This window comes from Lynx canadensis, chromosome B1 (assembly GCF_007474595.2).
Source record: "Lynx canadensis isolate LIC74 chromosome B1, mLynCan4.pri.v2, whole genome shotgun sequence".
NCBI classification, from domain to species: Eukaryota; Metazoa; Chordata; class Mammalia; order Carnivora; family Felidae; genus Lynx; species Lynx canadensis.
In genome coordinates, this window is record NC_044306.2 from 127905429 (window position 1) to 127932214 (window position 26786).

A 26786-nucleotide genomic window follows, 5' to 3' on the forward strand; every position below is an offset into this window, starting at 1 on the left:
TGCCTCCTTGGAGCTCTACAAATGGGGCAAAACCTGAAGTTTCTACTCTTCTGGAAGTGTAAGTTGGAGGCTGTTGTCATGGTTGGACATCCTGCAAAACCTTACGTATTCATCGGTTCATAGGTCACACTATATCCGGTGTCTTAGATGACAGGAAGGGTGGCTAGGGATCTTAGTTGCAGTATAAATGTAAGTTTATAGAAATTGAGAAGTAGCCTGGATAGGACTCACTGTGTAATCCCTTTGAAGCACACTTAAACACTTAAAAGCTCTATGCAGGGATAGAAAATGAGTTTTGTGGTCTGTATCATTCTGACATGGACACCAGAGGGTAGGAGTCAGTCTCTGGATGGCATGCGGGTGGGAGATAATTTAATAGTTTGCCTGTAGCTTATGGTAATTTTCACATTTCTGGAAATTTGGCTTCATAGTCTGGCCTCTTGGGTCTTCTTTGTGGAGATGATCTGAATCTAAGAAGATAGATTCTATTAGCCTATGAGAACTACCAGGATGGATTGCCCCAGTCAATTGGAATGGTCAAAGTCCAAAGAGGACTGTACTGGCTTGGGGTGACTCATTCTGCCACCTCAGAAAGTCTGTATCTTGCATGTTGATGTGGGACAAGGAAAGGAGCTGGGCGGTAGAACACATCCAGACCCATTTTGAGACATATATATTCATGTGAGCCATGTGCAATTGCTTAGCACGGTGCCTTTCACATAACAGGTTTTCAGCAAACACTAATAGTATTGAATTAAATCTATCAAATATAAGAAAATTTATTTCTAATTTTTCAATGGCAGGTAAGTGGTTTCCACCCAAGGGATCTCATACAGTCCTTCATGAGAGGGCATTTACTAAAATTTGTTGAAATGGTAACTATGGTCATACTTGCTAGCCATTTATTAACATCTGGTCACAAAGACTGGAAACAGGATTTGTTTTTAGAAATAAAAACTTCTAGAAGGAAGTCAATTTTTAGTGAGGCCATTGTATTTTATCAATTATCATGAGATGTGTGCATAAGGATAACACGTACGTTTACCTGTACAAAAGTTCTTAGCTCTGCCTTATTTACTATACTCATAATCCAGAATGTGTTTTTCCACTCCAAATGTCTGATTATAAAGTAGTAATAATTTGTTATCCAATTTTGTGGCTTGTAAGGTATTATGTAGGGTAAATGGATCTTCTCATCTTTTTTTTTTCTTTTTAATTGATGAAGCAAAGTACCATTCAGCAAAGTCTATTTTTAAAAGTATTTATTCAGTTGACAACCAATCCCAAATTAAAAGAGATGAAAAATAACATAATTAAGAAAACAACAAATTGCCTGTAGCTTGATATGTATGAGAGAAGAAAGGAGGTCTTACAATTTTCTAATGTTTCATTGACCCAAAACCTGTGCATAAATTCTGAGGTGGTTGAAAGTGACAACCGGTTCTTTTAATGATTCACCAAAGGAAAAAAAAAATCAACATCTGAAAAGAATAAAATTATGTGGATATAAGGTATTTGTCTTGTTTTGAAATAGCAAGGTTGTTGTAAGTGGTGCGAACCAAGCAAACAATGGGGTAAATGAAGTACCACTGGACAGAAGCTGGGTCTGGCATGAATTCAGCCTCAAGCTATGACCTTGGGGAAGTAGCCTGAGGTGTTCACTTTCCCATCTGTAAAAGGAGCAGTGATTCAGGTGTTCTAAGTGGCCCCAGGCAGGAGGGAAAGTTCCTAGAGATTTGCATCCTAGGCTTGAGCAGAGGACTCCTTGGAGGCATTGTCTCTGAGCCGTCCCTGAACTTACAACCCATGATGACCTGTGGCTATAACTGAAGCATGGCAGAGTTAAATAATAAGACCCAATATTAAGCCTTAGATTTGTCAAACCTTTGGGCAAGTCACAGCTTCTCAGCATCTTATATTGCGAAACCAGAGAGTCTAGCTCTGTATAGTTCCTCATAATCCCAACATCAAAAAAAATCACTTTTAATAGAAATTTAGAGCAGCAAAGATTTTGGTCTAATTAGATATGTTTTCAGATATATATTCATTGAGTGAGTTAAATGCTAGACAAAAATATTGTTGTTCAAATGAGGAAAATAACACTGTATTAGAAATAATCTTGGAGTCAATTTTCAAATTAATAGATTCAGCACGATGAATATTTCCCTAACAGCAAAGCAATTATTAATACATAAATTCTAAGTTTAATAATTACCCTGTCTTTTCTCTCTCTCTCTCTCTCTTTCTTTCTTTTTCCTTCTTTTTCTCTATTTTCTTTCTTTCTTTCTTTCTCCTTCTTTTTCTTTCTTTCTTTCCTTTCATGTGACAAACCATCATCCTGCTATTATTATAATGGTTACGTTGTTTACATGGCCCAGGATAAATCTCTCCCCAAAACGTGCTCACAGAGACATCACAAATAGAAATATATGTGAAGAAAAACAAATATACTGTCTGTTCAAATTGTCTCAAATAGCAGAAAGGCAGTCCTTTATCGGTTTAGGACATCACATAGTGTTGTTTCTAGAGAGCCATTCATTTTGGCATAGTACTGGTAGTAAAGCTTAACGTGTTTTATGCTTGAATTAACTCAAGATAAGTGTTTAGAAAACTTCAGGTTGATCTGTGAGAGAGCAGGCATTTTCTAATCTTATAGTTAAGACTTCAATGGTATGAGAGCAAGTTTAGAAAACGTTTTTATTAGACAAATTATTTAGACAAATTATACACAGAAAGCTCTGCCACTCATAACCGAGGCCTCCAAAAAGTGTCTTGTGTATTTGTATAATAGGCAATACATCAAAATAGGCCTATTTTAAATATTGTACATGGTTAACAGTTTGTCGATAGCTAAAAATCACTGCAACATCTGGTATGCCCCTATATAGCTTGTTGTAAAGTATCATTTTGTTTTGTTTTGTTTTCAAATCAGAGTTGGGAATGAGATCATGAACGTTACAAGGGAAAACAAGTTGTGCATGCACTTAGGTACTTGTCACCCTGGAAACAAAATGGTTTTTGCATGATAAGAAATTTTTCTGCCTTACACAGTAGACAATATTTGAAGATTTAGTACAAAAACAGTGACAGTACAAGATGCTCCCCAGAACAGAATTAGCATCAAAATATAATATACCTTAAGAATATACCTTTTAATTTCTCCTAAAGCAAATCACATAGGTTGGTTCCTATATCAATCCTAGCTACGGAATGAATTAGATTAAAATAAGTGTATGGCTGCGTAAAAACACAGGATAAGTTCTTGCTTCCTACTTACCACATTTTAATGTAAGGATTACAAACAAAGTTCATTCTATAGTTCTAACAGGTAAGAATGCTACTTTAAAAGGGTTGTGCACAAAGAGGCACTGTTTTTGCTGTCATCCTTCTATACACTTGGCACTAATGTAAAAAATACATAACTCCTCCAAATAGAACTGAATAAAAAGGGGGGTTAAGTCGAGAGCCCGGTATGGTCATTATATTTTCTTCTTTAGGATAATGTAGGACAGTAATTAAGGCCACATCAATATTTCTTAAGGGCTCCCACCTCTCCCCAACTACAGTTGTATTGATTGGCTTTCTGCTTTGGAAGAGGATTTATTAACCTTCGATGATCTACGTTTAAACTCTTATAGAGCTCTATGTGCTGCTGTGGACGTGGTCCAGCTAATAGCATTTTCCATTGAGATAATTAATTAAAAGTAAAATTATCAAGGTTAGCTTTATACACTGCTGAATAACAAATGCAAAACCTATTCAAATGAGTTACATCTAGGAACAAATAGTAAATCGCCCTGGATGTTTTAATAACAAAAGTATAAAATATTCTCTGTTGGCAAACAATGCGAGTCAGAATAACATTAAAGCAACCTGCCTTTTCTAACTGAAAAGACCCCCTGCACTATACATAGTTCCTGTATACAATACTGTTTTTTTTTTCAAACTAAAGCTTTATTAAATGAATTGCAATAGCAATGGCCGCCCTTTAATATATATACACATTATATAGGTGCATATATATGTATATATATATGAGATACTAATTTATTTAACACAATAGAGGCTTCTGCCATATGATAAAGTGTACTGTACATAAGAAAAAACTTGTAATACTGTACAATCACATAAAGGTCATATGCACTGTTGCAGTGCGAGAGTAGTTTTAACTGTAGTCTTGACTGGCATATTAATGGCTTTTTTTGTAATCCTACAAAATTGCATTCTCATATTATGTGGCCTGAATGGTCTTTAAGTTATTTTATAAACACTGCAGGGGTTGCCTTTGGTCCACAGTTAAAGGACACTCAACAGCAGTGGAGCATTGTATGGATGCAGCAGAAGAATGTAAAAAGACTGAAGTTATTGCAATTATATTTTTAAAAATAGAGAAATGTTACGTAAGAGGCCTTTATGTGAAATTAATCCTGCATATGCTTTTAGTATACTCAGTGCACATTTCCTATACTTGAAGTACAGTATATGAAAAGCGGACTAATAGGATCCTAGTATACTATATTCTGGGGGAACAAGTTGAGTAATGAAAAAAAGTGGAGGGAAATGTACAGAAAGAGAGGACAAAGGAGAAAGAAATAGAAGAGAGAGAAGAGGGAGAAGGTGGCGAGAAAGAACTATAATTGTTACTAATAATCCTGATTTTTCTCAAAAAATAATGTTACATCCATGTTAGTCCCACAATATTACAGTCGCTCCTTGCAAAGGGAGTCCTACAAAAGAAACAGTGAAGAGATTCTGTTTGATGCTCATATGGAGGTGCCTCGGTCTGGATCATTACCCAGATTGAGCCCCAGGGTAGGAGTTGGTTGATAAGGAATAGATGACATTGTTTTTATAGGACTCCTGAAAAAGCCCCCGTTAGGTGCCCTGTGCCTAAAAGGGCCAGTTCGGTGCTCAGGCACGTTGCCAAAAGCGAAACCAGAGGCAGCTTTAGCTGATAGTGTGCGGCTAAGAGTCTGGATCTGCTCTGGGATAAAGGTTGTTGTGGTAATATGAGTGTTCCTGAAATCACTGATTTGCTCCAGTGCTTGTCGTGTTGGCAAAGTGTCAATGTCCAGAGGGGTCAAGTCAATTGACGAGGTGGAAAACTGTTTATGGGGGCTGTCGTCATCTGTGCACAAGCTATTTACACGTCTATGGAGGTGCTCCAGGTCAATTTCCTTGTCATCCTGGAGATGAAGAAAAAGAAGATAAGGTTCTCATCAGTACTAGCTTCCATGGTTAAAAAAAAAAAAAAAAAAAAAAAGTAGTTCAGCAAACATGATATGTAATTAACTGAACTTCGGGGTTTATTCATTTAACATATATCTATTGAGCACCTAATATGAGCCAGGCATTGTGCTAGATTCTGGGGGTACAAATATGACTCTGAGATAAGGTTACCTATCATAAATCTTTTTCTTTCATTGGAAGTTCTATAAATGTCACATGCAACTACAAAACTATGGGAACAGTAGATGGGTGATTGCATTCTATAAGATCAGGGACAGACCCAGGCAAAATACAAATAAGAAGTATGGTTTTCACAACTCACTTCCCCACCACACCTCTTCTTTCCACATGCTTCCTCCTTTTTCAGGGTGTCTTATTTCAAGCTGGATTTTTGTTCTTTTCCACTATTCACTCCTAATCTTAACTTTCCTTTCTTGGAGCTAAGTGATACGATACGCTAGTTCAAACTAAAGTGTTAGTGACTGTTAACATGTTATTTCTCTTTAGGCCAGAGAGATGTGAGATTATTTAGAAAGAGCAACATTCAACACAAAAGAATCAATTTCTCGATTCATACCACGCTCAAGCTATCTAGCACCTGAATGAGGCAATATTGTGAGGTCAGTGAGACCTTTAGAGACACCTTCAAGTCATGAGGTGTGAATGACAGCTTTGGTTTTGGGCCAAGTTTTTGCTAAATGGCCTCTAGATCAAAGATGCTTTGAGCTAACCTAATGGAGTCTTAGTAAGAAGGTACTTAATAAGAAAAAGGAAGTAAAAATCTCATTATTTCTGATGTTGAAAGCAATTCATAAATCCTTTAGGATTTTCGCTAAAAGTGAGCATTAAAGCCCAATGTTTGAAAAATAAAACTGGCAAGAAAAAAAAATTGTCTTTTATCAGTCTTGTTTATAGCCAAGTTCAATAAATTAATTTCGTGAGGGTTTAAAAATACCTATTAATCATAAGAAGAGAAAATATTTGTTCATAGATCTGGATTAGCTGTCATGAGTTAGAATGGAGTATGTATTTTTTTCATTGTGCTATTATAGTGCTCCTCAGTGAAAAATATTTTGATGTGCATCACTGTTTTTCCTTCTCCTTTCTCATTTCAAAATCCAATAAAAATATCTATTAATGCAATATTATCACTGAGACTTTAGAGGGTTGGAGATATAATTTTATGGTTCCCACAGCAACTATAATGTAGTCATCCATCAACAGATATAATAATGCAAAAATTTAATATTATATATAGTAATTCAAAATATAAGGAGCTTGGGGAGTCCTTAATTTCCAGATTTTTGAGAATATGAAATCTCAGCTATAATGTTGCATTAATGTGGTCTTTTGCATTGAATCAATGTCAATAGAGATACCAGAAGCTTATTCCATAAAGAAAACACTACAATAAAACCTGATTAATTTTTAGTTCATATTCCACTAACTGAGAACGTATGATCATTTGGATAGGTAGGAAGCTAAGTTTTATCTTTGGTAAGTCAAGCTTTTCCTTATAAATGGTGCTGATCAATTTTGCCTATAAAGTGGTAGAAAGGAATTCTCAGACTACTTTAGAAAAAAATCTGTTTGAAAGAATACACTAACATGTAAACATTCATATGCAAATTGGAAGTCATTTTTATTTGTGCATTAAAGCAGATCTTCTCAAGATTCGCTCTAACCATCAATTAGTCAAAGTCTAGTTACAGAAAGTTTAAAAATGTCCTTTGAAACTATCCAGCAAATCAAACCATGCAGCAAACTCAGGTTATTTTTCATTTCAATTTGTGAAACTTTAGTGAATATAATTTCATTATTTAAAAATTTTTCACCTTTTACATCCAGTGGAAATATGATAAATTAATCAAGCAATTTATTTTAACTTCCTAGTTTCTCTGATCATTTATAAATTCCATAATTTTTGATTTAAACAAGGCACATGCCACTTTCAAAGAGATACTGTGTATAACTCTGCAATTATTCTTTCAGATCTCTGAAAAAATTTTAATTTTATTTTATTAAAAATTTAATTCTAGGTGATCCACAAAATGGATTTATTAAGCTTAGAGCCATCAAAGAGTTAAAAGCATATGATCATTTCTATAGGTCTATATACAGACAGAGAGAAGGAGTCACTGGTGGTGAAGAGACAAATTACGATTATTTTGCTGTGGCGCTGTATTTCTTACGCTGAATCTTAGAGACACAAGTAATTTACCTATAAGTTCCACAACCTATTGAGATAAAATGTTAAGCATCTTTGTGAACTGGCCAAGGGAATCACAACCTTTAAGAAAATCACTGAATTAAAGTCTATCTTGAGATTTGGCAGAATGTTAAAGCCTTTCATGGCACATGAAATTGTCAGTCTTTCAAACACTAAGCCTCCTTTTCATTTATCTGGGATGTCCTAAAACGGAAATTGGTATTGGCATCACCACTTTTTATATTTCATAAATTTATTTTCAATATTCAAAGAAAGAAGAAATAAGGACCGCCCCCAACCCATTACCCTCTCCCTGGTGATTAATCCTGCCTGGAAAGACAACCTGCTTGTTGGCTCAACTTAGTGCTGAAGCTCTCAGTCAAGTACCTCTTTTGATGGGACCCGGGAGCCTTTCCTCTTGTTCCACCACGTCTCCAGCATAGCTATAAAGCAGGAGAGGACAATTCCAGCAGCCAGGATACAAAAAACTCCTGCAAAGCTCTTTATGTCCAGGGCGCCTCCTTTCTGCTTTGTGTCCACTGAGGAATACAGGTCACACTGGCCATTCTTTGGCCACCATTTGTGCTTCAGGATGTCCATGTCACCATTCTGCTGAAGCTCCAGGATCCTTGGGGTAAAGAGCACAGTCATGTGTTACTGCAGACATGGTTATTGCTTCGGTCCACAACACATCCATTTATAACCCCACCTCTAAAGGATGGTGGTTGTCAAGGGGAAATGAATGTATAGAATAGCCTGCAGAAGGAACGTCAGGACACTGAAAACGTTATTGCTTTGATTTTATAGACCGAGTTGGGCCACAGGCGTTCCTCTCTCCCCTCTCTCCCCTCCCTTCCTCTCCCCAACCTTCTTCTTTTTTTGGTTTTATTCTATAAGTCTAAATATTCCCCTCCTGCTTTGTTGCAATGTGTTTTTACAATTACATTTCAGAGGCACTGTTTTTATGTGGTTTCAAGCTGCTGCAGTTCTGTGTCCCTTCCCTACATGCAGAATGACGCTTTGGATCTTAATGCTTTTATGAAGAACGTTTTGCTGCTTAGAGCAAGATGCTGGCATAATGTCGCCCGGCATATGCTACACACAAAGAAATTCAATTAAAAAGTCTTCTATTATTTAACACAGTGTGGGAGAAAGCCTTGGGACAAGTTTGAAGTTGATAAAATACATCATTTTTGGGTTTTCACACAACTGATGTAGTTTCCCTTTCAATGCCAAAGGGGAAAATAATCTTACCTTGGAGAACAAGAAGAAAAGATGACCAGAGGCTTTTAGAAGTAGTTAAATTCAGATAAGAAATACCCTTCTTCGTCTTCCCCCCCCCCCCCCCCCCCCAGAATCTGGGGCTAGCTGCAAACACTGAGGCTTTTTTTCAAGTGTGATTTTCATAGAGGTTTTATTCTCATTTCCAAATACTCTTGCCTACCTCTGGCCTTTCTCCAACTGTGTCCCCTCTCACAGGGTGAGAATGGTCAGGGCCAAGGCCATGAGCTGGTCGAGCGTGTGTACCATCCTCACGGTTGCTAGATTTCCCACCCAAACAGTTCAGAGTGCTTCTCCAGGAGCTGGGAAGGTTTGTCCCAATATTTCCTCCTGAGAGCGAATCTCATAGCCACAAGGGTATCATCGGTCTATAGAGTGGTGTTTAGAGAGTGTGGACTGAGTTTGGATGTACAAACTCAGGGTTATATACCTTTGTGTGGGCGATCCTTCACTGTGCAGGACAGAGCTGGAGGTGGAAGAGAGGGGGCCAGGGACCAACTCCCTGGGCCACTGGGTCAGTGTAGTATAACTAGCTAGCCACAAACTAGAAATTCAAACCTGGCCTCCTAAGGGCCATGGAGGTGTATTTATCAAGGTAAGAGGATTGAACATATTTTATCTAAGCATTTTTAGCTCAATTTATAATTTTTATATAGTTAGCCTTAGGATATGTGGACCTAAATAGTACTCTTGCCTTGGGTCTTGGTCATTTGGGGAAAGACATCTTAAAACTTTAAAGAGAAAAATGATGTCTGTCTGGAAGGAGTAAATGCTCTTTTGGTGACACATTGCCTTTTTATTGGTTTCATGTCATCCAGGGGTTTTTAAGAATGAGCTAAAAGATAATGGTTGGGGTGGAGTCAACATTCCACTCGAGTCAAACAAGAGTAAAACCAGTCCGAAGGGCTGTGATGGAGACATGGTCTTATCATTCACCTTTGGCTGTTCCCATAGCCTCACCCCCAGCACCCCCAGGTGACACTCCAGGATCGACACTGCTCTGGAGTTTCCTTCACAACCTGGACTTCTCCTTTTTTATGATACTGATCTGTCTAAAGGTCTGTTGCTTCAGGGTGTTGCTCAAAAAGTGCAGTTAATTTGATTCATTGAATTTACTAAAATGATTGTGAATACTAATGGATTACATTTTCATCCTTATTCTTCCCTCTTTTCAGAGTCATTTGTATTTTCCAGACTCTACAAATGTGTTCTATGGGACACTAGTACCTAGAGGGGTTTCTGCAAGAAAAGGGTTCTGTGGTCACTAACTTTGAGAAACACCCTCTCAGCAACTTACAGAGAAGTCAGTCTATTAAAGGTTCTAGGAAGACCCGTAGAAAAGAAAACTTGAATGATTTTGTTTAATTTAGCATTTCCCAAAGTTCTCTGACTTTCCTTCTTTTTTTCCTCATTGTATTCTTCCCTAATAATATATATTAATAATTTGTGGAGCTAGAGTTTTACGGAATACACTTGAGAAACAGTGCTTTCACCCAAAGAAACAACTACTCATGGGAACTGGTAGCATTGTGTGAGGTATCACACACATCTGCAATGACAGCATCAAATTTGCTTGCTTGGCCTATCCACAAAATACATTCAAATAATGTTGGCAAACCCATTAGCTATTTGCCTACCTAAAGATGCTAGGTAGTCAAACACCATTGAATACTTTGAGGGAAAAATTTAGTCATCTCTAACAAAAATATTCTTAACTTTGACATTAGAGGTATCTGTAGATACCTTCCTATTCATCTATCTCTTCAGTAAGTATTTAAAGAATGATCTCACACCAGGTATTTCTTTGGGTCAAAATTTATATTAAACCACAACTGCACATTCAGCCAGAATGGCCTGAACAACATTGTGATATTGTTTCTTTTCAATGCCCTCAATTCATGTTAATTTATCTTTTCATGCAGTCACATGTTCATTCGGGAACCAATGATTGCCTACTCTTTCTCCTCAGTGGTATCTTTATCACAACGTGTCCTTATTATTTGCACACCTAAAAAATAATTTGGTTTTAAACATAATCATTGAAGTATACATGAAGTATACTCTATGACACCCATTTTGGTGGTAATGGGGCAAAAGGCCTTAAATCCAAAGAATGTGTTTAATTATAGAACTTTTAGGTTCAGCAAGCTGGGTGGTAAGGATTACCGTGGGCAAAGAGTGAGCAGACTCCTCTACTTGCCTTCAAGGATGATCACACCACAAAGATCTCTTTATCTGGTTGATACCAGGAAGCACAGGTAACTGAGGCATTTCATGGACACCCCGTTTTGGGGGATAGACAGAACGACTGGATAATAGGACCCCTCAGTTAAGCCCACAACAGATTCTAGGATTATAGGCTGGCATGGAATAGAAATGTTGGGAAGGAAGGAAAGTGTTTTCTAAGCTCAGGGTTCTGCCATAAATTCTTGCTACATAATCTGATGCTCCTGGAAATTCCATTAGAAAAGTGTAACTATACCTTTCTTTTTGTTATTTAACAAAAGTCCATTTAAGGATTAAAGAAAGTTTAGCAAAATCTAATGCATTGCCTTAAAGACAAATTGGATGAGCCCGTTAATAAATGAGGAATATATATATATATATATATATAATATTCAAAGGCACTGGCATCTTTAAATGAAACTTGAATCACACATAAAGGAAAGTTTTGTATTTAATTATAATTAGCATTGATGTGTGTGTGTGTGTGTGTGTGTGTGTGTGTGTATGGGTGTGTATAACAATGCAAGAATCTAGCTGCACAATCCTTAACATGTTCAGATCTTTAGTCCCACGGAATAATTGTTTTTGTTGTATTTGTAATTTCCACAAGATGGCAGTCTTTGCTCACAGACAGCAATGTGTTCTTGTCATTCTAGTTAATTGGTGGGTTTGAAAGGTGTCAAGTATAAACTTAAACTATTAGAAAGAAAGTTGGATAATAGACCATGATGAACAACTGGATAAGTAAAACCTCTTCTTGGGAGTGTAGTCCAAAAAATTCCTGCCATTTTTACCCCAGAGTGATGAGAGCAGTACTTCGCACTTTTGAGAGTTGTTATGGTGAAAACTCATGAAGCCATAAACAAAAGCATTTTGCTTGTTGTTTGGCACTTAGTAGGCTACCACAACTCAAATGCTAGAATTATTATTATCCGCATGTGTGACAGCCATTCTTTCTTTGGACCTGTTCCGGTACATATTTCTTAATGGAGAGTTATATTCCCAGATGAATCAGTGAATGATTGATTCACTGACAAGAACATTGCATTCCTTTCTTTTGTCCAAAAGTATTAAAACATTTGTCATCCCCTTGAACAGAAAAATTTTAGCAGTCCATAAAACCGAGCTTCAACTTGAAAATGGTTAATAGATCAATTCTGCATGCACTGAGTTCTTTATTGGTATAAATGAGCAAATTTCAGGAGACATGAGTGGGGAAGCAGAAGATTCTTCTTTCATATTCAAATAAAAATATTCAACAAATTCGAGGTGTTCATCTTGAAAAGCTTTTTACTTACTTTGAAGATACAACAGCCTCATTTGTGTGTGAGAATTACACTAATTATTGATCACTTACAATTCTTAATCACTGCTCTAGAAATTGATTTTCAAATTATTTATAATGAAACAGGTTGCTGAAAGATGAATGCAAATTTCTGATCTCACGTAAGTAGCTTTGATTTTGCCTTTGAATACCATAGCAGTCTGTGGATTCCTTTCTAATTTTCTTACCCGTGGGTAAATTCCTGCTGAGCTGTACAAAGATACTGGTTATCTGAGAAAAAGGACACCTGACTTTTCAGTTGTTTCTGCTGGGAACAAATTTAGAGGTCATCAGAGAGTTTAAAAAATTAAGTGCAGGAATTTTGATTTCAGGCCATATGTGTGTGCTCTGACTGGCATATCCAATACCAGTCTTTGAACATAAGAGTTGTGAAAACGAATTTTATCAACTTCCTGCGAACTAGGCATCAGTCGTTTTTATTTTCTTATTCTCCTCCTGTGATTCTTCTTGCAATTAGAATTTTCTCCCTACGTTCATAGATGCATAAACTACTAGAACAGAAGTGAGAGAGGACATCATCTATTCTCTTCACTTCCCCCTCCACTCACTCTATGGAGGAGAAACTGAGTCACTTAGAACAACAATTCCCCCAAATTATCACACTCAACACACAAAAAACCAATTTATATAGCACACTGGAGTAGCCTGAGATGAAAGGTAGGGGGACATGCCTTGTCTGTTTTGAGGGCTGAAGGGATCAATATTTTAGCAATATTCTAGTACATCATCTAAGATACACCAATTGGGAAGCACTGTTGTAGAGATGGGATGACTTTTTTTTTGTGACTAACATAGAGTAAATTGTTGAGTGAGGGCTACAATTCAGGTCTGTCTTCCAGCACATTTCCCCCTACACAGCCTCTGATATGTAACTATTTAGAGAAGAACGCTGTCAGTTTCAGAGATTTGTTAGACCTTAAGTAAAATTGTCACCAATAGGTTTCTTCTAAATCTATTGAAAATGTAGCTTTTCTCCAGAACTTCATCGATCTTCCTCAGGAGGAGTAGGCCTGCTGAGCAGTGGGAACAAAACTAAAATTAGCTCAATATGATTTAAAATTTAATCTGATCTAATAAGTTAACATGACTCTAGCTTTAGCTCAATTTACTTGAGAGAATTACTCAATCCTTCCGTTTCCTCCCCTTTTCCTTGCTTTTTTCCAAGATGGCATCAGGGTTTTTAAAGAATGACATTATATCCCTTACATTGGAGGCTTGGGAGGAGGGAGCTGCTGGCTTCTTGTTGGTCCTTGGCTTTGCTCTGGCAGCAATCCTTTTAGGTATGATGGGCCTGGGTTCAGTCCTTAGATATGAACTGGTGACGACTGGTGAAGCGGGCAGAGGCTTTAAGTCCGCCAATGTTGGCTAACGTCTTTCTTAGTTCCTTTAAGGCATGTGGGCTCCTCTCTGCTGACTCAGCCTCTGGGGTGCTATACACCTTTCTCAGCTTCTGCCATTTTGTTCATGCAGCCCCTAACTATTCTTTAGCTTTCAGATAGCATTGTCATCTTGTCATCTTGTCACTTCACTGTGGAGGGCTCCAAAGGTGCTCCATGTGCTCTAACTCAACATTCACACCACGTGGGAGCAAGAGAGGCCTGGGAATAAAGACCTAACCCTTGTTTTTTCCTGACCGCAGCTCTGGCTTTTCCCACCACCCGAGGTCTCCTCTGCTGGTGAAGAGCTTGGTAGGCCCCATGACTCCTGTCAGAGACTCTAAGGTAAGGAACCCTCTACCCCCTGTGGGCATGCATTCCGGTCCAGCTAACGCCCCTTCACCTGCCCATCTCCTGCCCCCTGCCCCGTGCTGGAAACTTCTGGCTAGAGGAGGTATAGCTTTCCTTTTCTCTTCTGGATATCCCTCTTATACCCAGGGTCTTCAGACTTCTTGGCCTGTCATAGTGGAAGGGAATTGAAGCTACATAATGACAGAAAATCTATGATCTGAGACCTCCAGCTGGCATTTCTTCAATCTGAAGTGTTGAGGCAATGTGACACTAGAAGTTGGTGAGGGTGAAAAACATCATTTTAATATCTTAAAAACATTGATCTGACCTGTTTGTTATATGCTTATGCGCTGTATGTAACCAAAATTTAAAAAAGATATGTAGGATAGAGTCTCATTACTTATTAATGTTTAATGTCACTTAACACTGAGAAAGAAATTTGGGAATAACTGAACAGAAGTATTTTTGACACTGAGCGGATCTATTTTGGCCCAGAGTACCCACATTATTAAATTCATTTGCTGGGTTCTCACGAAAATGTCTCTCCATGGTTACTGAGAAAGAATTAATAATAGCATGCACACGATTTTCAGAAAAATGTCAGCTCAATACGTTTTTCATTCATTTGTCCTTTCTTTCATTCTGGGCTGAAGAAATGCTGGTAAACTTGGATTGAAGCAAAAGCATTTCTCAAAGATTCAGGTTTACTATTCAATTAAGTGTAGTGGTGCTCTGACTGGCATATCCAATACCAGTCTTTGAACATCAGAGTTGTGAAAACGAATTTTATCAACTTCCTGCGAACTGGGCATCAGTCGTTTTTTATTTTCTTAAGCAAAATGTCTTAATGTCTGGTTAGTAGCATTAGATACAACAGATATTTCTTGATAACATGTAATACCTCAGTAATACCAAATAACTGAAGACAGACTATTAGAAGCTATTTCCTTTGTTTAAATTGGACTTTTAACTAATTAATTCTTCCAGTTAGTTGAGCCAGACGCCGTTGTTTCGATCCGGTCCACTAACATTATCTACCATCTCACATAGATGAATATGGCATTTCAAATAAGCTTATAAATATCATTCTTTAGGCCAGAGGACCTTTTTATAAAGGTTTAGGCAATAACAAACCTTTTTGTTAAGGGCCAGACACTGTTGCAACCATGTGACTCTGCCTTTATAGTTACCAAAACAGGCCTGAGCCAGCTTTGGCCTGTTGGCTGTAGTTGCTGATGTGTGGAGCCCCATAGCAAAAACTCTATGAAGTCAACAAATTTCCATTTCATTGACAAAGATATTGAAGTTCAGAGGGCTTAAATGACTTGGCCGAAGTCACATCATGAGAAAGCATCAGAGTCTGTTTTAAAACCAAAGATTTTGACTGTCATACCAGTGCTTTTGACCATGTATTAATAATATATAATAATTAATATGTAGTAATGCCTGTTGTTAATATGTGTGTGCCTTTAAGTGAGTACAGAGATGAATTTGAGGTAATACTCTATATTCATGATGGCACTATAATAGTTCAAGTGAGTTTTGGATTTCCTTGGTTTTCTGATTATCCTGGAATAGACATCTGGAACCTATACCCCGAGACTGGGACCACCCATGTTACAAATGAATGACTGCCTTGATTATTTGAGATCAGATTGTATTTGTCTTCTGAGGTCTGTATTTGCTGAATCGTTTTCTAGGCAATGGAGGCTTTATCTTGAGATAAAAGGGAGGTGAACAAATATTATACTAAGAGAATTTCAGGCAGTGACTATGATTTACTGAGAATGGGTAACACAATAGATTGAAGCAGAAAAGGCAGGTTTGTTTTAATCAAAATATATGAAAATGGTTTCTAACAACCTGTGACTGGAAGTACTATAAACTAACGAGAAGTTTTTCAGGGTTGGTAGAAATTACTATGGACGATTTATGGGCATGACAGCATGTTGGTACTGGAAGGGGTCTGGGAGATGAGATCATATTTGATTCCTGCTTAGTGATGTGGAGTGACTTGCCTGGCTCCCCACCACAGGGCGCAATCAACAGACCTGGACTTAATTATACATTCAGTTATTATTGAGGACTGCTGTATGTCATAGACCTGCATGAAAAAGACGAGTTTCCTGCATGGCTTCAAACCTGGTCTCTCACTTTCAAATTTAAAGGAAAGACAATTCAGTAACATCTTTAATTGGTCACATCTGCTTTTCTTATTAAGAAAACAGTGTCCATCCTTGTGTAGTAAGTAATGTCTTCTTAAGGCACCCATTTTTCTGTGTAGGGGAAATAAGCTGTAAACTTTCTCCAGACAATCTATTTTCCACAGGAATAGCAATAGTAAAGGCATGTATAATGCTGCAAAGTTCATGAAGCACTTATCAAAAACATTACATATCATGTGATTTACTGCTTAAAATAATTTCGTGAGGGAGGAATTATATTGATTGATTGATTGGATGACTGATTGATCACACCCCTCTCCTTATTCCTATAAGAGGCTTAAGAGGGCTGATGTTATTAAATTCTCATTTTAAAGCTGAGGAGATTGAGGCTAAGAGGTGAAGTGAAATTTCCCAAGGTCACAAGGCTGGTGATTGATCTGGCCAGCTCTCAAACCAGGTCTTTTGGCTTCTGCTCTTTTTTTTTTTTTTTTTGAATACATTGTCAAGATCTTTATTATCCTCCCCAAAACCCCCCATGATAATGGAAGCTGCCTCCTTATTTCCCGCTGCTTTATTAACTGAGGATTTGATGACTCAAGTTCCTTGGCTAACACATATTCCATTGTATCCATTTACAAACATTACACTTTGTGTTACACATCCTGATGTCTCCAGAGAGCCACATGAATATCGCATGAGTTCATTAATCTCTGTGCGATTAGAATAAACGTCAGATGAATTCATTCTCATGAGGCACTCAGGGGACTTTGCCAATGTTATCAAAACAAGGCAGTGTGTTCAAAATAAGGAAGTGGTGTTTCAAAACCTTATCCTTACTCAGTGTATGTCAACCTATTGTGAAGTTTCAATCTATGTGATGCAAACTTCCATAGTTATCCTAATGAAAATTTTCCTTAGAGTTTAAACAGTAGCCCATAAAAGGTAAATATTTATTTATTAGATAACACTTAACTATTTTGAAAAATGTGTGACACTTAAAACAATTTTTATGTTCCAAGTTTGATGACAGTTTTTGTTGGCTCTAAGAATCGTTATACTTTACAGATATGTCATTCTTTGAAGATGAACCTGAAAGCTGCAGTGAATGGTACCCAATCAGATCAGTCCTTCTAGGTCAGAGTCAGCCTCTTGCACCACAGTCTCGCTTTGCCTCAGGGGGCAAAATCAACCTCTTTCACAGAGAAGCAATTGCTTGAAAAATCAAATTAGCAACATGATGGATCTCAAGACTTTGGTGACTAGTGAACTTTAATTATTATATATTTTATGTGTTTATGCTGGCAGTAAAAGTCAAGCACTCATTATAGAAATGGCAGACATGATCTTTCATAAAATGAGTGCTGGGCGGCAAATGAAGAGATAATCAGGATAATGAAGGCAAGCCAGAAAGATGCTGGAGAGTTGAAAAGACCCTGACAATGGCTCCCACTGAGATGGAGGGCATAATTGCAATTGGAAAGAGAACACTTTTGGTGATCTTTAAAAATGTCAGCTTCATCCTTAAGCTCAGTGTGATATTTGGGTTATAGGGTAAAGGGGAAAAATTCTTTCATTCTGCAGTGAGAAACTGGCAGTGACCATCTGGGCTTACAGTCACCCTTCAAACAATACAAGATCTTCTCGTGCAGACCTTTCAAATGCATGTTTATGAAAAAGGGTCATAAAGTCAAACTTACTTCGCTTAGCATGTTATATGCATTTTATGATTTTAATATCTTTGAGTCTGACAACTAAACCTTAAAATAAGTGGGATCTTGAAGTGTGTACTATGTGTAAATGGATAATGATTGTGATATGTATCTTTGGCACAGCGTTAGGAGACAGAAGATTATGGAGAAGGAAACTTTTGAATGCAAATATATTCTCATGAACATCTGCATAAACACTGAAGTTTTCATAAGTTGACTAACAGTTTAAATATGTGGAAGGAATTTATTATTTCTAAAAGCTGCTACAGTAGTAGGTACTTCACAATGAGAATTCTTTCATAATGCAAACATCTTCTAGATTAGAGGATGTATATTGATACATGTTTTAAAAAAAACCCTCCAGGTATACTTATACTAAAGATGGTGGACAAATTCGGTGTAATTATTTAAAATTCTCAAGCAAGAGTTAGATCATTTGATAATAGTACAACTTTATGAAAACAATTTTACTTTGCTTAACCCATATTTTCATAGATGGTCAGTGTAAAGTACTTTAAAAGTTATATTCTAACTTTTTAGGTATATTGCATTATATTTAGTATTATTCCACTTCTGCTGGAAAAGTGTTTCAAAAAATTTCTGAGGTGCAGAGAGAGAGAGAGAGAGAGAGAGAGAACCCCAAGCAGACTCTGCCCTGTCAGTGCAGAGCCTGATGCGGGACTCGAACTTAAGATCCATGAGATCATGACCTGAACCAAAGTCAGACATTTAACTGACCGAACCCCTAAGGTGCCCCTCAAATTTTTTAATATAGATGGTAACATAACGTAAACTTTCCTTGAAGTGACTAGAATCATTCAAAAACAGAGTTTCATTTTAGACATTTTAAAAAGTGAATTCAACTTTCTAACTTCTTTCTATTATGAATCTGAACATGCTATATTTCTCTCTCCTTAAAAAAATTTTTTTTTAACATTTTCATTCGTTTTTGAGAGGCAGAGCATGAGCAGGTGAGGGGCCAAGAAAGAGGCAGAGCCCAGCGTGGGGCTCGAACCCACCAGCTGTGAGATCACGACCTGAGCCTAAGTCAGATGCTTAACCGACTGAGCCACCCAGGTGCCCCTGAACAAGCTATGTTTCTATAAATGGGGGGAAAAACCCAAATGGTCTCTTGGACGATTATCTGCAATTACGTTACTGTGTAATTCTACTGCAGTGTGATGATGTGTTCTGCCAGGGGCCGTGCAATGAAAGGCGCAAAGGGTCACCAAACCTTGGATTTGGAACGATGGACAGTTTAGGAAAGGTTTTTGGTGTAAGTGTTGACATAGTTGCCTCCTAATGAAACTTACCTTCTGGATTCTTGATTTTAGACTTGTGGCCTCAGCACTGTGTGAACTAAATGTCTGTGGTTTAGGCCACCCAGGCTGCGGTACCGTGTTATAGCAGCCCGAGCTGATGGATATACACGGACTGCGAAACACAGAGCACAGCAGCAAGTGTCGTGGTTTGCGTATAGCTGTCATTTAGGAGTCATTTTCCTGTTCAGTACTTTTCCAAACCTGGAATGTCTCTTCTGAATGTCTTCTTTCTCCCTCTGGATCATGTTTGGGATAGAACTGGTCTTAGACTCAGAACCTGCAGAATTTATGCTTCTTCTCTTCCTTACCAGTATTTAGGATGTTCTTAAAAACTAGGATGCATACAAATATAACATCTTTCTTTTTAGGATGTCACTTTATAATTTGCAAAGCATTTTATTGTCATTGTCTTGTTTTTATTACACAGTCCACAAATTAAACCAAGAATCCTTTACTTTATCATTTACTTTAATAAGCAAAGTCTTCATTTATAAACTTCATTAATTTAACTCCTGTCATGTGAAATTTCTATAGTTGGCATGTTACAGCCATATAAAAACTTTTTCTAATAAAAATTAATTATGCAAACGAGAATGTGGGAGAGATGTTTAAACTACTTAAGAAATGAAATTGTTTCCAAACACTTCACATATGATAACCTGATACAATAACCTACTTGAAGTAAACTGATTACGAATCATTATTTAACACAAGATCTCCAATGCTAATAGTTAGCATTGGATTATGAATGCTAATAGTTAGCTTTACTTTCATTGGTAGGACCCAATCTTCATTAAAAGTGTAATATTGTCAGATGCGTAGCATTCGTGTTTAGGCTAATACCAAACACCCACTCTTTGGGCATATGTTAATAAGTAGGAACATAAGGTTTAAATAGAGTACCTGGATTCCTTAAGTAGTTAAAAGAATAGGTCTCACTTGGCAATGAAATATTGGCTGTCTTTTTTTTTTTTTTATGAGGCAGCAAACTGAGGTACTCTGACATAAATGATTATTTATAAAAAATGACATAATGTGGTATAAAGTAGCAGTGAGACTTATCTAATTCCATGCAGAAAAGATAATTGATGTGTTACTGCTGTACTTCACAATTTAGTTTTCCCACGCATGGGAGATATGCTGGGAATTAGTCTATTCCATCTTCTTAATGAGACTTATCTATTACTTCAGATAATGTATCTATTTTCTTCAACCAGCAGGACTAACTGCTTACTGGAGTGAAGTTTTCAACAATTATTAGAAAGGAACTTTACCAATAGACATAAAGGGGAATAGTTTATCTTTCCATGTATCTATGTGTTGAGATAAAATGAACTGGTACGGCCATGCTGCTGTTATGAAGGGGATGTTGACTCCCATAGTTCCTGTGCAAGCTCATGCAAGCTGCTTGCTATTTTCTATGATAATAGCAATAGCTATATGCACGGCAATGTTTACTTACTTGATGATATGGTGGGAGGCTTCAATAACTCGAGAAAAGGCTTGATAAAAATTGAGTGTCATTCAGCCCTGATAACAATTGTCAGAGGGACTGAGTGGCTAGTTTCTTTATTCAGAAATAGGTCTGATGATACCATATACGTTTACGTACCAAACGGAGGCATTTGCAAAGCCTGCTATTTCTCTGCTTTACCCCAAACCTGACATAATCAGCATTTCAAATCTGTTCCAAATCTTGATAAATTAGAAATACAAGCAATCTAGCTAAGTGATCAGATATATTTATAAGAGCCTTGATGAATAATTGTAGGAGAGCAATTTGCCCATGTTTAGATAGCCAGTTATATTTTTCAGTAACTGAATTGTCCAAAATATTGGTAAACTATGAAGAATCTTTACCTTGTATACGGTGGTAAACAATAGTGGACACTGTGCTCTATTTGTTTCTAGGTGAGTAAAAAAGGATGAAACCCTCTAATAAAAGTAGCACTGAAGTAAAACTCAAGTTTTACTTGAGTTGCTTCCAGTAATGGCATATTCCATACACAATAATTAGGCACACTACCTTAACAATAAGGGTCATGTAAGAAATAGATCCGCCTTATAGCAAGAGTAACATTCCCCATGTTCGCTTACTTTCTAGAAGAGACTACAATCTAGGATACTATAGTGAATGTGCTTTGAAGTGATATTCCTTTAGTTGTAATGAAAAAAAAAAAAAAAGGACTTATGCTCTTATCCAGTTCTTGCAGTGCGGCATGACTTGCAACATGAATCAGAGGAAATTAAAATATAAGGATTGCTTCTAGATTCTTTGTCATGTTAAGCATCAAATTATTTCTCAGTGAGTCTCAGTGATGGTCCACAGAGCTCTGGAGATCCCCAGGATATTTCATATGCAAGAATTGGTCTGGGGCACCTGGTTCAGTCGGTTAAGCGTCCAACTTTGGTTCAGGTCATGATCTCACGGCTCGTGAGTTCAAGCCACGCATCAGGCTCTGTGCTGACAGCTCTGGGCCTGGAGCCTACATTGGATTCTGTGTCTGTGTCTGTCTCTACTTCTCCCCTGCTCACACTGTCTCTGTCTCTTTCTCAAAAATAAACATTAAAAAAATAAAAAAAAAAAAAGAATCGATCTAAGACATATGAACAGGATATGCTGGAACTGGGGTGAACATCTCTGGTGGAGTGTGCAACAAAAAAGAGAGAGGGTGGTACTGTGTAATGCCAATAATCACAGCCTGAGAACAGTGGACAGAGTTCCTAAGTTTCTGAATTTTTTAACTTTTTAACATTTGGATTCCCTTTTCCTTTAGTTCTAGGCAGTGGATGTCTGGAGCCATGCAGCTGGGAAACATGGCAAACAAGGTCAATAGAGATCATATCTAGTAATTGATGACAGGGCCACTTAAGTCCTAGCAGCCCCTACTGAGAATCAAAGGCAACTATTCGGTTTCTCTTCCATCATCTTCTCTTACCCTATGTTACTCTTACCACTTTCACTTATTATAAATCAAGATATGATCCATATAGGAAATTAAGGACACAAAGGGTCAAAGGCACAACCCCAACATCTTAGGTGTTTTAGTGAGCAAAATATAGATGATGTGAATTCCACTTACTCACAAAACTATTTGCAAGTATGTGGGTGGATGGAAGGCATTGACATAATAAATGATGATCAAAGAGAAGTCAAAGAATGACGGTGAGGTACAGATAAGGGGAAATAGTTTAAGGATTGAGGTTTTTGGAAGGGGAGAGTATAGCAGTTAAGAATGTGAATATAGAGTTAGACAAACTTGGGTGGAATCCTCATGGCATTACTTCCTGAGTCTGTAGTGACAAAGGAACATGACCTTCTGAGCTTCATTTTTTTCTAATCCATGAAATGGGATCATACTGATTTTCAATTGTAGCATGCCTTCAAAGAGCTCAGCATGATATCTGACTTACATGAGGTTCTCAGTACCAGGTAGCTATTATAATCATTATAAAGATTAATGTGGTGCATCCATGATGAGATGGTAGAGTCCATTTGCTTACAGGTTTCCAGTTTCTCTTTTCAGAACTAAATACGGACATAGACATGGGCTAAGTCCAAACCCATGATGCTGCCTAAGGGAAAATGTCCATTCTGATAGTTTAGTCAAGAAAATAGAGTGTTAGACTGTGGAGTATTGAGACTGTGGTGGTGGTGGTGGGGGGAAGCAGACAGCTGTGAAAAGCCTAGGAAAACATCATGAAGCTTTTAGGAGGCCATGCCAGGGGCCAGAAGCCTTATGAAGACAGCAGAACAGCCTCCATTTCAGTGTCATCATTTACTATCTTCTTAACCATGACCTCTCACTGACCTGGATTTACTTTGAGGGACAGAATACGATTTGGGGTGAGGACACTACATTTCAATAGAGCTAGCTCCTTCTCCAGATTTCTTGTCAAGTTGAGACTGAGAAGGCCACCGAAGGACCTGTCACTGTACAGCAAATTCACAGCTGCCCAGGAAGCAACACAGTCAATCACTGTCTTTCCCATGAAGGCTGCAATCAATAATGCCACAGGAGCATTTCCCCCCGAGAACCAATAACTGCCTGGAACTGTGGGAGCCCCATTACAACCCTGAGAATGTGATGTGGAAAAATGAGACAAATAAAATAGTTTACTCACCAAAAAGAAAAATGCAAGAAAAGCAACACCAACATAAGTTTAATTATGAAGTCTTATTCTCACCGTAGGGGAGTTCCTATGTTCAGAACCAGCCACAGATCAAACAAGAGCACAATGGGTAGATTTGTTGTTATTTATGAGAGTCTGACTCCTAGACATTTCATGAGATCAAATTTTAAATTTTGTATCAGGCAGAGGAAACAAGGGTGTCAGCTGGTACCCAGAATTTACCTTCGTTGATTTTGTTACGAATAACATTAAAAATTTTCTTTTACTGATAGTATCAGTGCATTTTCAATTATATGAACTTTTGGGGACTTGAGAATGACCTGAACTCAGGTATAAACTGGACTTGGAAATTCCAGCAAGAACTACTGATTGCAGCATAATGGACCCTCAGTTTAAGTCACCTCTAGTTTATCCGTGTAACACATCACCATAGCAACTCTTCTGATGTTCTCTACGGTTCCCAACTTTTGCACTGTACTTCCGCCTGTCTCATTCTTAGCAGAGGATCTTATTTCCTACTTTACTGAGAAGATTAAGCCACTGGGTAGAAACTCCCTTATGTCTTTTAAATGACATCATTCTTTCTTTTATCCTAATTCTTGCAAAAACCGTGCCCACTCCTGGTCAAAATTAGCTTTTAACAGAAAGCCTTTATCCTCAACTATATGTAACTATTCCAGGGACTTCCCCACTCGAGTGGTTATCAGCATCACTTGCGTTTCCTTGGCTATAAACCAGAGATTCTGACTTACTAGTTCAGAATCCTCTCCCCCAGGGGATCCTAATAATCAAGCTGGTTTGGTGAAACTATAGATATCTATCTTTAAACTCTCTCCAGGAATTCACTTATAGTTTTGTAATAACTGTTTTGTTCCTTCACCAAAGTGATTGGTTTGACCTCTTCCAAAGGATTGGGAGCTCCTAGGGTCAGGGAATGTTGTCTTAGGGATCTATGTGTGCTCTGCGGTACTTACCATAGTAGTTTGCTCATAGGGTGACATCAATGTGCAGAAGGTGGAGCTTAGGAAAGGAAACTAATATGTGCTCACTAGGTGGCAGTAGGGAGTAACAATACCTAATAGTTTCTGACATTTATTGAGCACCTACCTATCTTTTCACCTGTATTAACTCACTTTCGGTGATTCACTTACGTAATTCTCAAAACCACTCTGTGACTTTACTCATTTTATCTCCTTTTTAAAAATATATTTAAAAACTCGGGAACAGAGAAGTGAAGTAGTTTGTGTAAGATCATATGGCTAAAGAGTATTGTTTTTTGGTTTGTTTTATTTTTGGCAGGGAGAGGGAGAACAGAAAGCCTAGACAAATAGAGCATTGCAGAGATTCATGAAAGAAACATTACTTAGTTCTGGAGAAGGAGGGTGAGATCACTTTGTGAAAGTGATCAAAGAAAGTGTTACAAAGGAGGCAGCTGTTCGAATCGAGGCTTTGAGATATAGACCCAGAGTGCACAGCCGTTTCAGGAAAAGGAATAGTACGCATGGGTGTGTGGTGGTGGTCGGATAGAAGCTTCGGGGTGCCTCGAAGCCCCTCGTCATCTGAAGGAAGCTCAGTGTCGTACCTGTCTCCTCCCTATATACTCAATTCCAAGGGTGAGAAGGACAGAGAGTTGATGGACAGGCCAGTTCTATGAAGCATGGAGAGGAATTGTGGTAGTTTTCCCATCAGTCACTGAACTTTCATTTTCCCCTCGAAAATCATCCCAACCACATTTCTCCCTCCTTCCTAACCCATACCTTATTTTGCAAATGATCATTTCCCTTGTATCTTGCAACTTTGATAAGCTGTCTTTTAACTGAACTTTCTAAAAGCCCTTGTGTCTTAGAGGATACTAGTACATTTTGAACACCAAAACTTAAACTTACAACAAAACTGAAAACAATTTTTAAAGTTTACCAATCTCTCTGTCTCTGGTTTTGTCTCTGTCTCTCTCTGTCTCACACACACACACACACACACACACACACAGTGAAGGAAGAATAACAGTTTGGCACCACCAACCCCTTGCCCATCCAATTTACCTGACCTACTTAATAGAATGAAAAAAATCACCAAGACAAAAGTAATACTTTCTGTTGAAACCAAATGTGACTACAGCTGAAGTATACCTGTACCCATCCAATTGTTGCTCTGCTTTACTCAACATTTATGACTTGGCAAGAATTCTGACAACCACAATGAAATATGAAGATACAACACATTTATCACGATGATCTATGTTTCCTTTTGGCCTTATCTTTAACATGAAAAAAAAAGCAAGAAAAGTAATTCAGTGCTCCTCCTGCCTGTGTCCTTATCTCCATCAGCTTCCTCGTCATGTTAGACCTTGCAAGTAGGGCGGATCATTTGGCACGCATTAAAGTTGTTTTTTAGGGTTAAAAATAATAGAAATGGAAAAACTCTAGGGCATTTTGATGGGAGTATGCTTGCTATCTTATGTACATGCCTTTAAACAAAATCCTGGTTTAGATTCCTATAATCATTTGGTGCCCTTAGACGTTTTTCTCACTAGTGGAAGTGGCTCCGGACTCCCTTTCAGGGATAAGTTCCAACTAATTAGTCCTGGCCTCCTCCAAACTCTCCTAGGAGTCATCTGAATGATGCAGAGAGGTTCTTGTTCCAAAATTCTATCCTGCCTTTAGTCTGTAGAGTCTTATGGAATTTTTCTGGGTAAAAAACAAACAAACAAAACAAAACCAAAACCCCAAATCCCTATATTCTACAGGTGTTACTGTTCACAGGGGTAATTTACATTAAAAAAAATCACACACAAATTAACTGTTGACCACACTTACAACTTATGGGGTTTTCAGAATGACTGTCCATCCTACTTTATATGTAGATATTTACCAAGTTCTTAGATGACCACTTACTCTTGGACCCACACAGCATCTCTATACAATGTCTCAACTCAGTTAGACTTCAGAATACACTCAAAACCTTTTTAGGTGAAATTTTGATTAATTTTATAGATCATGTTTTCTTGATGATAAGTAAATAATGTGTTTTTGGATTTAACACTTTTTATACTTATTAATCTTTCTAAACACTAATCAAAAATGTCCTTGATTTGGTAGGCATCACACACCCAAGGAAACCTACTAACCCCAAAACCAATATAGCCAGTCTTTTCTTTTGGGTAGAGAAGGTTTCCTCTGCAGCTTAAAAAAAACGTACTTACCTCATGGTGACATTGTGAGAATGAAGACATCCTAATTTTTTGAGTGTCTTTAAGATAAATGATTTCAAATACCAGAGAGTATTTAATTAATTAATTTTGCCCTTGATAATCTAACAAATTAGCTTTTATAATTAGTATGCTATTTCTCTGAATGACTCAAAACATTTTACATATAATACTTGACTTGACAAACAAATAGGTACTGCAGTGTTTTTTGTATATAAGGTGATTAGTCTT

General features: G+C 37.6%; 1 protein-coding gene across 1 annotated transcript in view; it reads right to left on the bottom strand.

Annotated features, from left to right (window-relative positions):
- Positions 1-2673: 2673 nt before the first annotated feature.
- The window catches only part of LOC116738029 (glutamate receptor ionotropic, delta-2-like), a 115466-nt gene continuing 91353 nt past the window's right edge, over positions 2674-26786 (bottom strand). Inside the window, exons 2-3 of the mRNA XM_032592936.1 lie at positions 7826-8066; positions 2674-5186 (exon numbers count right to left, since the gene is read on the bottom strand). Coding sequence (XP_032448827.1) covers positions 4764-5186; positions 7826-8038 — 636 coding nt within the window. The 5' untranslated portion in view covers positions 8039-8066 and the 3' untranslated portion in view covers positions 2674-4763. The remainder of the gene's footprint in view (positions 5187-7825; positions 8067-26786) is intronic.